This window comes from Anopheles maculipalpis, chromosome 3RL (genome assembly GCF_943734695.1).
Source record: "Anopheles maculipalpis chromosome 3RL, idAnoMacuDA_375_x, whole genome shotgun sequence".
NCBI lineage: Eukaryota > Metazoa > Arthropoda > Insecta > Diptera > Culicidae > Anopheles > Anopheles maculipalpis.
In genome coordinates, this window is record NC_064872.1 from 16,202,426 (window position 1) to 16,213,704 (window position 11,279).

General features: G+C 44.5%; 1 protein-coding gene across 1 annotated transcript; it reads right to left on the reverse strand.

Moving 5' to 3' along the window:
• Positions 1-9,412: 9,412 nt before the first annotated feature.
• LOC126564794 (glutamine synthetase 1, mitochondrial) lies at positions 9,413-10,671 on the reverse strand. The gene has a single exon (XM_050221902.1). The coding sequence runs from the start codon at positions 10,645-10,647 to the stop codon at positions 9,439-9,441; it is 1,209 nt and encodes a 402-aa protein (XP_050077859.1). The 5' UTR covers positions 10,648-10,671; the 3' UTR covers positions 9,413-9,438.
• Positions 10,672-11,279: the final 608 nt, after the last annotated feature.

An 11,279-nucleotide genomic window follows, 5' to 3' on the forward strand; every position in this document is an offset into this window, starting at 1 on the left:
AATATATGATTGCATGGTTTTCTTATTGTTGTATCCAAATTACCTTATCGTTCACCATTTATTTTTTTCAGGAAAATACAATTCAAGTGCCTTTGTTTGACATATCCAATATCAATTTAATAGAGTTGTGCTTATTTAAATTTTAATACTATTTTAATTTTCCTAAATATTTTATCTAAATTGCAAACATTAGGTTCATTGAAGTACCAGGGTCGCATACCATTACTAACCTTAAAAAAGTTTTCAGGTTCAGACTCAAGATTCGACGAGCTAAGAAATACCCAAGGCCAATTGATAATTCATAAGACAAGCTAGCGCTTGATGATCATCTTCATCTTTCTTTACTGCCTCAAGTTCATTTTCACTTATAGAACAAAACAAACACCTTGTTTGTTTGTTCCTTGAGAATTAAAAAAAAAACAAGGAACATCTCTTCGTATTTTTGTTTGTTATAGATTTTTGGCTTTTATCAATTAATGCTTTTAGGTTACTTTTATTTGTAAATAAAGGCCCAAAGCGGTTGTTTGTTTGCAACAACCGTTTGTTTGCAGCGCAATTAGAATTCAAAACCAACTTCAATGCTTCACTTGTCTATTGCCATCACAAACAAGCTGAATTCTCGCGAATGAAAATTATTTACCACTAAACCTTCCAACATCCCAACAGGAATTGTCTGCTCAATCTATCTATCAACCAACATAACCGGCTCGGTTACCCATCCCTTACTTTGTTTGTGACGAGTTTGCAAATGACAATCACACGTCTTCCAAGTGGCCGGTCCGGTTTTGGAGCGCCCTTAATTGTGGTCGGTGTTGCCTTGGAAACACACCCCTCGGAGCAGAGCCGATCGAAGCAGAAACAGGGCTAGCAAATGAAAACCGATCGAGCTCCATACATTCTTTATCATTCCTGCTTCAATTATGCTACCAACCGTGGAGGTGGCTTATCAGTATCAGACCTCAGCAGTTGTTTAATTAACGCGTGACAGTATTTTGACAGGGTGTGATTTAAGCTCGAAGGTTAGTTTGGATTTTTGATGCAAGAAAAAGGAAGGGAAAAAAATTCGAAAATCAAGTAGAATGTTCTAAATAATCCTCAAAACTGATGTTTGTCTCTCGTGCTTTTATTTTCGTCGGTTAAGAAGACATTGGGTAGGTTCAAGGTTGTGTTATCGATACAGCTGACGACACCCTTATGAAAAGGAGGGTTTCATTCATTCGTGTGTTTTTCTCTCGACTTACCACAAAACGAACACTGGTGACACAGACGGACTGAGCGTTTCGGTAAATAAAAAATCCAAAAAGCCTGTCCGAAGAATGCTTTGCCGGCATGGTGTGCCCGTACTGATAAGAAGTAGTTTATTTCACATTCCCTTTACTTATACAAACGTAACGAAGCGATGGAAACGTGCTAACGTCGCCTGTGGTACGTTACTACAAACGTGAGCAGAAAGTTTTGGTTCCCAATTCCGATGGAACCGTAAATACGCTCGGTATCATTTGGTCGTCCTTTGGCCAGAGTGAAATGGTAATCTTTTTGCGTGATTTTTTGAACCACGCACTGCACCAGCGCTCGCAAATGGCGGAAGGTCATGTCTGGCCGGACCGAGATTATCTATTCTGTTTTATGACACAAATCGCGTCAGCTGTCGTAATTTTTATTGCATTATTTGCGTCGGTAGTGGTGTACACTCGTACAGCCCGATGCTCCCGGCGTTTGGAAAGGAGGTCAAGCTGGCGATGCTGCGAAAAAAAGGGTGGCCCAAGTGAAGCAACATGAAGAAAGAGCCACATTGTTGAATTGAAGCAAAAATGTGTGTTGGTGAAGAATCTTCTTTACTTTTCTTGCAGGCTTGCTCTTGCTTGCCGGCGAAACAGTTCCCAGTTCTTGTACGATGGACTAGCGTAAGTGTCTCCTTATCCGGAACCGACAAATTCGCGTCTTCCAGTCATGCAGTGAACGGGTGTCTGATGAGTGACTGCTGATAAGTTTGCTTTTTTTTTTGCACGACACGAAACATGGCTTTCGTTTTTGGTGGATTATTATGAGATGAGACATCTTTCTTTGGGGTAACCGTGGTACCGCGTTCAGGGCAAGGCCCTGCTGCACGTTTTCGAACGCATTCAGATGGATAAAAGCTTTCGACGCTATGAAAGCGATTTGCTGGACTGATGCCAATTGTTGAGCGACGAGACGAAGAAAAAAACACGTTTCTCGAGACTGCAAGGAAACGTGCTGCTCACGTTCTTCCGATGATGGTACGGCGTCTAGTTTACCGAAGTGGTAATAAGCGGCCGGTCTCGTTTCGAGCGGATCGAGCAAGATGTCAGCTTCCCCCAGGGGTAGAATTGTGATCGACAGGTGAAGCGTGTGAGATCGGTCGATGTGTAAACCGCCAATTACAACTGTTGGCGAGCCTCCAAGCAACCGGCACGAGACCAATCGCTGTGTTTATCGGCGTTAATTAGTAGCGTTTAGTAGCCTAATGGAGGTGATGAATTGCTTCGATGGGAATCGATTCGTTTTCTGTAACAGTTTGCCACTATTAGCGTTAATTTACACCCGACATTGTTGACGGAAAAATGGCGTTTTTAAATTTTCTGTTGAGTTCCACTGGCAAGTACACGCTAGTTCCAGAAAACGCACCAACACCACCACATCCTGTGCTGTAATTAATCGATGTAATCGATCAAACCGGCGTAGCAGTCCTGCAGTAACCTCTCGTGATCGAGTACGTTGTTTACAACGCCTGGTGCAATTCTTGCGACAATCGATGTACTGATAAGACTGCGTTGCAACTGCGACAACAAAAGCGCATCTCGTCTGTTTAGTGTTTGCACATTCCAACCAAGCATGTTTTGCATGTTTCCTTTTGCAGTCAGATTCAATTTCAATGCTCAACAAACATTATAATCGTCGAGTCCCCCTCGTCGGGCATGGACACCCGCGTGGTGCGCAATTGATGTGGAGCATCAATAGTCGCCTTAACGTAAATAGTAGAACAACTTGCAATGATGTTGTCGACGCCGGGGGAAGACCGGCGCGCGATTTCTAATCAGCAATTGACTACCGCGCTGTTAAGTGTCGTTCCTTCGGTGGCTCACATTTTACGATTACGAGTGGCACCCAAAGATGGGAAACCGATCGCTTACCGATTCCCATTCGTTGCTCCCGTTTGGGATGACTTGGTTCGCTGCGTCTGAAAATTCCAACATCGTAGTCGTCATCAGAGAATCACGTAGCTTGCACTATCAGTAATCCATTCGTTTTATTCATTTCCAATCCATTTCCAGTGTTGTTCTTGTACTCTCACAGCTTTTACAACTCACACGATGCCCTCCTTAGCTACCAACCGCCATTTGTATCATCGTAAATAATTGGAAAAAATATAATTATTAGCTTCTTTCTTGCGGCCGAATATTTCACATACTCTACAGCCAAAAAATTCGGTAACAGAGAATGGCTCTGGTCAATTTAGCGTTATCGGTAATTTGTCTTCTTACCTCACGCGCTACTTGAAGGATTTTGTTTCAAGTCCCTGTACGTGGCAAGGTATTACTCCCCTTGCTACCCCATTGCTCCGGATCATTCCAGCCCAATCTTCAACCCGGGTTCGATTCGGGAGTATCGAAGACAGCGGCTGATAACGGCTGATGGACACATATTGGTAAACAATGGGCCTTTGAGATGTCCCGGAAAGGTCACGGAAAGGGAAAACGGGTAAGATGGCGTAATGATGGATAGAAACAACAACAAAAATCGTCTCAAGACGATCAAGCGCAAGATGCTTGCAGAAAAGGGGTTGGTTCGAAATCTGGACACACGCGAGGGTGTTTGCCAACAGTTTGTCAAATCAGTTAACACTTCTATTCAAAAAAAAGGTGACGAATTTTCAATATTGTTAGTTTATATTAAGACATTAGCGCGTGTAAATTTGCCCAGCCTGCCAAAAGGCGTTAATTGTAGCTTTAAATTTAAAATTAAGTGAATAAATAGGAGAATGGTTCAATATTGTTTTAGCATTCAAATAGTTTTTTAAAATCGTTTAGTTATGTTGAAGTAAGATTTTGCTATGCCTAGTAGAATTTCTAGCCATTCCGCCGTATATATAACGGCAATATTTTCGGCTGTCCCATCTCAAATCGACACAAACGCATTTTAACAGCACGCCCCGGACACCACCATCAGTCATTCAACCGGCTGACAAGAGCTATTTTTGTCATAATGTCTATTCTGCGTGCCGCTGCTACTACGTGGTGCCCATTGAGAAGTGTGTCCGGTCGTCTAGCACCTCGGAAACTACCGCTCCACGGACGCGAGATAAAAATGGCTTCACAGCGAGCCACCACGAGTTCAATCAAACCTTGGCAATGGCTGTCTTTGGCCATTGTACGTAGCACCTTCCCGGTGGGATGTGTTTTGCGGCAGATCATATCAACACACTGGGCGGCCAATTCCACAACAGCAGGCAAACGACGATGCTTACCAATGATTGATTTTCATTTTTAGACGCGTAATAACTACGGCGTCACGCTCAACCGTACTGCCCCCGGTACTGATAGGAGAGCAGATCATACGATCAAAACAAAAGCCACAAAGCGAGAGTAAAACCGTGGTGCGAATAATTTAGTTGTAGAGCTGAAGTAAATCCAAAAGCAACAAACAGTATGAGGATCTTGGTCTGTTTTGTTGGCGTTGCTTCGTTGCTTTTCATTTCAAACATCTTAAACAAACAACCAGAAAAACCGGTTCACCCACTCGGGGTGAGTTGTGTGCCCCGGGAGGGGATGCAAATATCAAAAGATGAAAATGGGGTGTGTGAGTGTGTGGTAAGAAGCAACAGAACCGCAAAAAAGCAAAATAATTTAAAAAAAGCGACCACAACACAACAAATTCATTCGATCGACCAGGAAACGATTGTACGTACAAGAACGACGGTTGGTCGATGATCGTTGATCGACGTAATGAGTCAATATGGATTCGAAAGGGGAAATCCCCCCCCTCCCCCTCCGGCAAACTATAAGGAAGAGGATCTAGTTCAGTATGGGTCGCGGATTGGTTCTGCGTGTAGCATAAGTGAGCGTCCGTGTGCGTCTATTGCGAAAGCGAAAGGATCGCCAAAACCGTGGATAAATATTTGCCAAGTCATCGTATAGGTCGGGTTTTCGGATCGGTAAACCAGTTTTATTGGGCCCTCAAATTGTGGATTTAAAGTCGTTGGGGTCTTTTGGAACTTAGCACACAGAATAAATCTCCAACGGGGAAACCCTGATAAAGCTGAGACGATTATCAATATATCCCAGCCTGCATGTTCTGTCATCTAGTCAACCAGTACGATTCTGACGATCCCGATCCAAGCTAGATTAAAAATCGGGACGTCTTCTATTTCTGTTTCCCGTTCACAACACACTATGGAATACACAAAGAGAACACACTTAATCACGGCCTATATCAAGCAGCAGCAGTTGGCTAGCTTGTGGCGTTGTCGTCGTCGTCGTCGTAAAAAGACAGATATTTTAGACGGGTTAACCTAGATTCGATGACACGCATTTTAAGCATTATCGCCCCGAGCAACATTCATCAGCCAAAGTGGGGTTCATACATTCGCTGCACCCTAAAGCCGCGCGGGGAATTTCTTCACTTCGTTCGGCTGTTAAAGCAGCAGTGGGTTTGATTTGTTTTTATAAGGAGCTTTACATCGGTCTAATAAACGGTGCCGCTTGTACCCTAGAAGACGCAAACTCTTGAAGCTAAACGCCAAAGGCCACAAAGCAATAACCTACATCTATTGCTTGTCTTTTTTTTTACGTACCAAAACAGTAAAGCCATCCCGTGGTGTTTGGGTGATAATTTTGCCCACTGATAATGCATTTTATCTTCCTTGTCCAACATTCGGAACATGCAAAAATTGGTGTCTTTCTGTGTGTGTGTGCGTGTGTGTGTCTTTCGTTAGAAAATGTTGCTCCCAGTTTGAACTTTACCCAAATTTCGATCAGCTGGTAAGATGGGGGCAAACAACAACAAAATCCGCCACCAAAACCTCAAACACTGCGGCTTCTTCCTGAGCTGCCCTATCACAAGTTCCCTCATTTAGCGCTCTTTTATTATTATCATATACAGCACTTTTTCTGTTTTTTTTTTGCTTGCTGTTTTTGTTTCTTGTAACCAGCGCTGCCCCGCTGTATGTTTTGACGTATCGCGCGAGTAAACCCAACGCAAAACGCTCACCTACTTGCGCTCAGCGCAAAGCGTGCTACGCTCGAGTCTCCACCAAACACGCGCACCCATTCGCTTTCGTTCAGTTCAGTCCGCGCGAAATCATCTGATTACCGCGTGTTCGACTGTGCGGTTGTACAGCGTGTTCCGTTACCGTCAGAGGCAGCTGGTTTCTAAAGGGGGTTTGAGATATGGAAGGTTCTTTTGCGGAGGGCCGGGTCGGGGAGTTTTAGTGTGGCGTTTTTATATTTTCTTCTTGGTTGTCAGTTGTCTTACTCTATGAGCTCATCGATATCGTTGTCGTGTGCCACCGTAATGGAATTGTAATGGCAACGCAACGTTGTTTTTGTTTGGCATTTACGGAGGGGCGAAACAAACACGGGAACTGTTAAGGGCTTTGAAGGTGTTTCCATCCGCGGATTGAAGGTGTACCTTTGTTCAAGGGGGTTTTATTTTAAAATATTCGTTTTAGTCTTTGACTGAATGTCTTGGAGACATAGAATTACTTGTTTTAGGACATCATAGGAATTGAATGATCTCGAACTTGGTGTGAGGATAAATAGATGTCACGAAATGTGACACTGCAATTGCTAGAGACAACGCCATTAGGTCTTGCGAAATAGCACATGATTCTATCGGAAATTGCAATGATAACAGGTTTGCATTGTTTACCGATTAGTCGTAATGTGAGGACTGATAATATTGGCTATAAATTTTTCGTTTTTATTTTCACCCATTACTCACCCATTACTCGTACCCATTGCTACGTTGTTGTAAATCACAAACACAAAAGCCAGCCAGTATCTCGACTTTCTCGAGTGTTACTGATTTGTTTTAAGACTGGGAGTTGGGAGCTATTACATCACCGAAAGACTAAAAAGGAACACCTTCACCTAAGGTCATTGATCGATCTTATGTTGGAGTACGCTAACAAAACCATCCGTTCCCGCCTCCTCGCTAGGCTTAAAGTTCCAACAATCCTTTCCGGAACGTTCGGGGACCTTTCGAGCGCCATTTGGCATTGCATAAGCTCGGTACAACAATCGACGCAAATCGTTATTTCGGCAAACCCGTCCATCACACCTTCGATGGAGGCAACATCGACGAGCGTAGTGAAAGTACTATGTGCTTGTGTTTTGTTTTTGCTAGCTTCAGCTCGTCGACTAATCAGAGCTGTCAGAGTTGGTTTCGTTGAACAATGTATTTGGCGGGGGTAAGTTGGTACAATGTCTGGAGGTGTGCCACTAGACGAACCCTTCCTTTTTTTTTTTTGAAACCTTCAACACGGAATCACTGACAGCAAAGGCAGCAGAGAAGGACACGGTCCATGCTCTTGGAGAGTTCAAGGAATCGATTTCGATTTTTATGACTAAATGTAAACAAACATGGAAAATGCACGGATAGGTAGAAATGAAGAGGGCCTCTTTCACAACTGGAATGAAAAATGAACTACACAAACTGGCCACTGTCATCTGATCTGTTATACGATCTCACTGGTCACTCTGAAAAAAAAAAAAAAACATTTGAAATGGTGAGAAGGTCATCCGGCTTACCGGTGATGATGGGCATCATTAAGTCGGTCTCTCCTCACAGTCGCTGGGAGGTTAAACTTGGTCGCAAAGAAAAAAAAAAAAGGAAGAATTTTCCCAACTGCCAAGATGTAGATGAAGAGTGTCGCTTGAGTAGAAGTGGCGGACGGAAGACAGTTATAAATAACTTCCATAGAGAAGCAAGTGCGACCGTGGCCGGCTGATCGGACGATGTCGTAGTAGGAGGAGGAACATTCGCTTCACCTGAGTAAATATATGCCGATTTCTCGAAAGAACTGTAAACCAGAGAAACAACAGGCCGTTCAAGCTGTGATTTAAAGAGTTGTTTTATTAATATTTTTATGCTAATTTTTTTTACGTTTCTTTTGATATAGTTGTTGTGGTTATTTGCTGCCAATTGGACATTCAAAGACAATTTGTTTTTAATGTAGTGATGATTTGATTTATTAGAGCTCCGCTTCTTCCGCTGCTGCACTCTCGTTTAAGTGTTTTTCTCTGCATAGAACCTTACGCTTCAAACTGGACTTACATTCTAAACAACAAGTAATTTAACGGCTACGACACACAATTTTTATCTTTTTTCTCTCTCTCTCTCTCTCTCTCTCTCTCTCTCTCTCTTTCATTCTTGCTCTCTTTTTTCCACTCACACAATCACTCAATATGTCTTTCTTTTAATTATGCTTGATAGAGTTATTCGCTTTTAATGTTCCTTCGCTTAGTAACGAGGATCGGAATTTGCGAAGGTTTCTTTTTTTAACGTTTTCTTTTCAAGCTTATATCGTGTTTTCTCAAAAATAATGCACATTGCTGTCCCTCCTTTTGTTTCAATATTTCTCTCTTTCTCCTTCTTTTTTCTTCTTAAGACGCACGATTTGTCAATGAGTTAAAACGAGCTCCATTGATGAAATGTAGCGTTTTTGTTATTAAAAAAAAACACATAAAAATGCACCATTCCCGTTTAAAAACAAGGTAGTTGCCCGTAATGAGTTACTTAAAATCTTTCCCATTCTGTCGTTTCCTTTGCAGATAAAACCGTTTTGGGCCTCGCTAAACATTTTGTACAATTGCGTTTTACATGCGTTGTAAAATAGAAAATACCTCCGTGTAACAATTCTTGTAAAAAAGAACAACACATCTACTTCAAAAAGCGGTTCATAAAAAGCATCTCACAAATATGTACGCTATAATCCATTCCGTGCACCATACATTCCACAGGCTTAGTCGGCTTCATCCTTTTTTTTCAGTCCATTGAGTTTGCATCGTGAAAGTCTTGACATGTTTCACGCATACTATTGACGTTTCCCCTCCCATCAGTGGGACTTTCCTACTTTTAATGGGGTTTCTTGAGTCATGACCCTATGGAAACATAACTGCACAATTAGTAATGTCCTTCGGCAAACGAGGTAACAGCAGTTAAAGGGCGAGTAGAAATTAAACCGTATACATATAATTTTGTGTTCCAGCCGGGTCTTCTTCCTTTGAGTGCAGTTTTCTTGTCTGGTCGCATGTTCTACAAGGTTTCGCATATTATAAGGGCAGGGATCGCTTATTCATTCTGTGCTGTAACGTCATTGCATCATCTTTCCGGAGCAGCGGTGGGTTGGCTAAGGAAAAGGGGAGAGGGATGAACAACGAAGGCCGGGAGGTGGGCAAAAAAGGGAGAGCAAACGGCTTATTCGTCCAACAGGCAGGTCGTGAGGATGGCATTGCACACCGCGTACGGATCGCAGTTCGAGCTCGGACGACGATCCTCCAGATAACCCTTCTTAGCGTCCGCCACACCGCGCGGAATGCGCACCGAGGTGCCACGGTCCGCAACACCCCAGCTAAACTTGTCGATCGATGACGTCTCGAGCCGGCCGACCAGCCGACGCTCGTTGTCCTTTCCTCCGCGCGGATCGTACGCCTTGATGTGCTTATCATGCTTCTTCGACAGCTTCTCAATCGCCTGCTCGATCGCCTTAATGCCATTCTCAGCACGCATCGGCTTCGTGGAGAAGTTGCAGTGCCCGCCGGCACCGTTCCAGTTGCCCTCCATCGGCTTCGGGTCGAACGTTACCACCACGCCGTAATCTTCCGCGATGCGCCACAGAATGTAGCGCGATATCCACAGATCGTCGGCACACTTCATGCCAAGGGCCGGTCCGACCTGGTACTCCCACTGGGCCGGCATTACTTCCGCGTTCGTGCCGGCAAACTGTACGCCAGCGTACAAGCAGGCAACGGCATGCGCTTCAGCAATGTCGCGGGCGACCACATTCTGGGCACCGGCAGCACAATAGTATGGGCCCTGTGGTCCGGGGAATCCACCAACCGGCCACCCAAGCGGACGTCCGTCAATGTCCAGGAAGGTGTATTCTTGCTCAATACCGAACCACGGTTCCAGATCCTTGGTACGGTTGTATGCGTCCTGCATTGCGGCACGATGGTTCGATGCGGTCGGTTTACCATCCGGCTGGTACGTGTCGCACAACACAATCACATCATTCGCACCGGCCTTGAACGGATCCTTGTACAGGGCACGGGGCACCAGCTTCATGTCCGAGTTACCGCCGAGCGCCTGGTAGGTGGAGCTGCCATCATACTGCCAGGCCGGGACATCTTCCGGAGCCTTTGGCACGTAGTCGAGGACGCGATCCTTTAGCCGAACGTTCTCACCGGTACCGTCGATCCAGACGTACGTGGCCTGCACATACTTGGGATCGTACTTTAGCCGGGTGTACCGATCGAGCAGCGTTTTGTTCAGATGCGCATTCGGCGAGTGTTCCAGGATCTTGGCGCAATTCGGACCGCGGCTGGTGCTGATCATGCGCACCGACGGTTTGCCTGCCAGGCCGGACAGCTCCTGGCGTATCATGAGACCAACTACACGGAGGGCCATTTTGAGATTGCTCACACACGGTCAGTTAAAACACCGGGAGATGATTTAGAAAAGAAGAAAATCACTTCTCACTTAAGGTTCGACGAACACCACGGACGGAGTTAATAGTTTGATGAAATGCAAAAAAAAAACGGGACAAATTTTCTACGCGGGCACGAGATTTCACGGGGATTAATTTAGCAGCTACCGACTACGCTGAAATTCTATCACAAAATGAAGTGTCGATGTCCCGAACAGGTCTACTTGGATTGGTTTTGAGATGCGCACACACTATCGACGGCTTTCCCCGTAAGATACTCACTCACACTAACACACGCACGCACATACGTTTTTAAATGCACTACACAACTTTGGAGTATTCGGTAGTAGTAGTAGTAGTAGTAGTAGTAGCAGGTTGTGATGTGTTTGCTTTACCAGCACCCTCGCGTACGGCTTTGGCAAGTGTTTTTTCTTGGATGCGGTGTCGTCTGCTGTTACTAATAAACCGCTTTATTTCAAAGCCGTTCAAAGTTGGGCCGCCAGGATGAGTACGGTTCAGTAGCTAGAAAATCCTGCGAAACAGATGGTAAGGAGCGTGGGAGAGAGAGAGAGAGAGAGAGGGAAGAATTAGAGTTTGTTTAAAGGACTTAGTT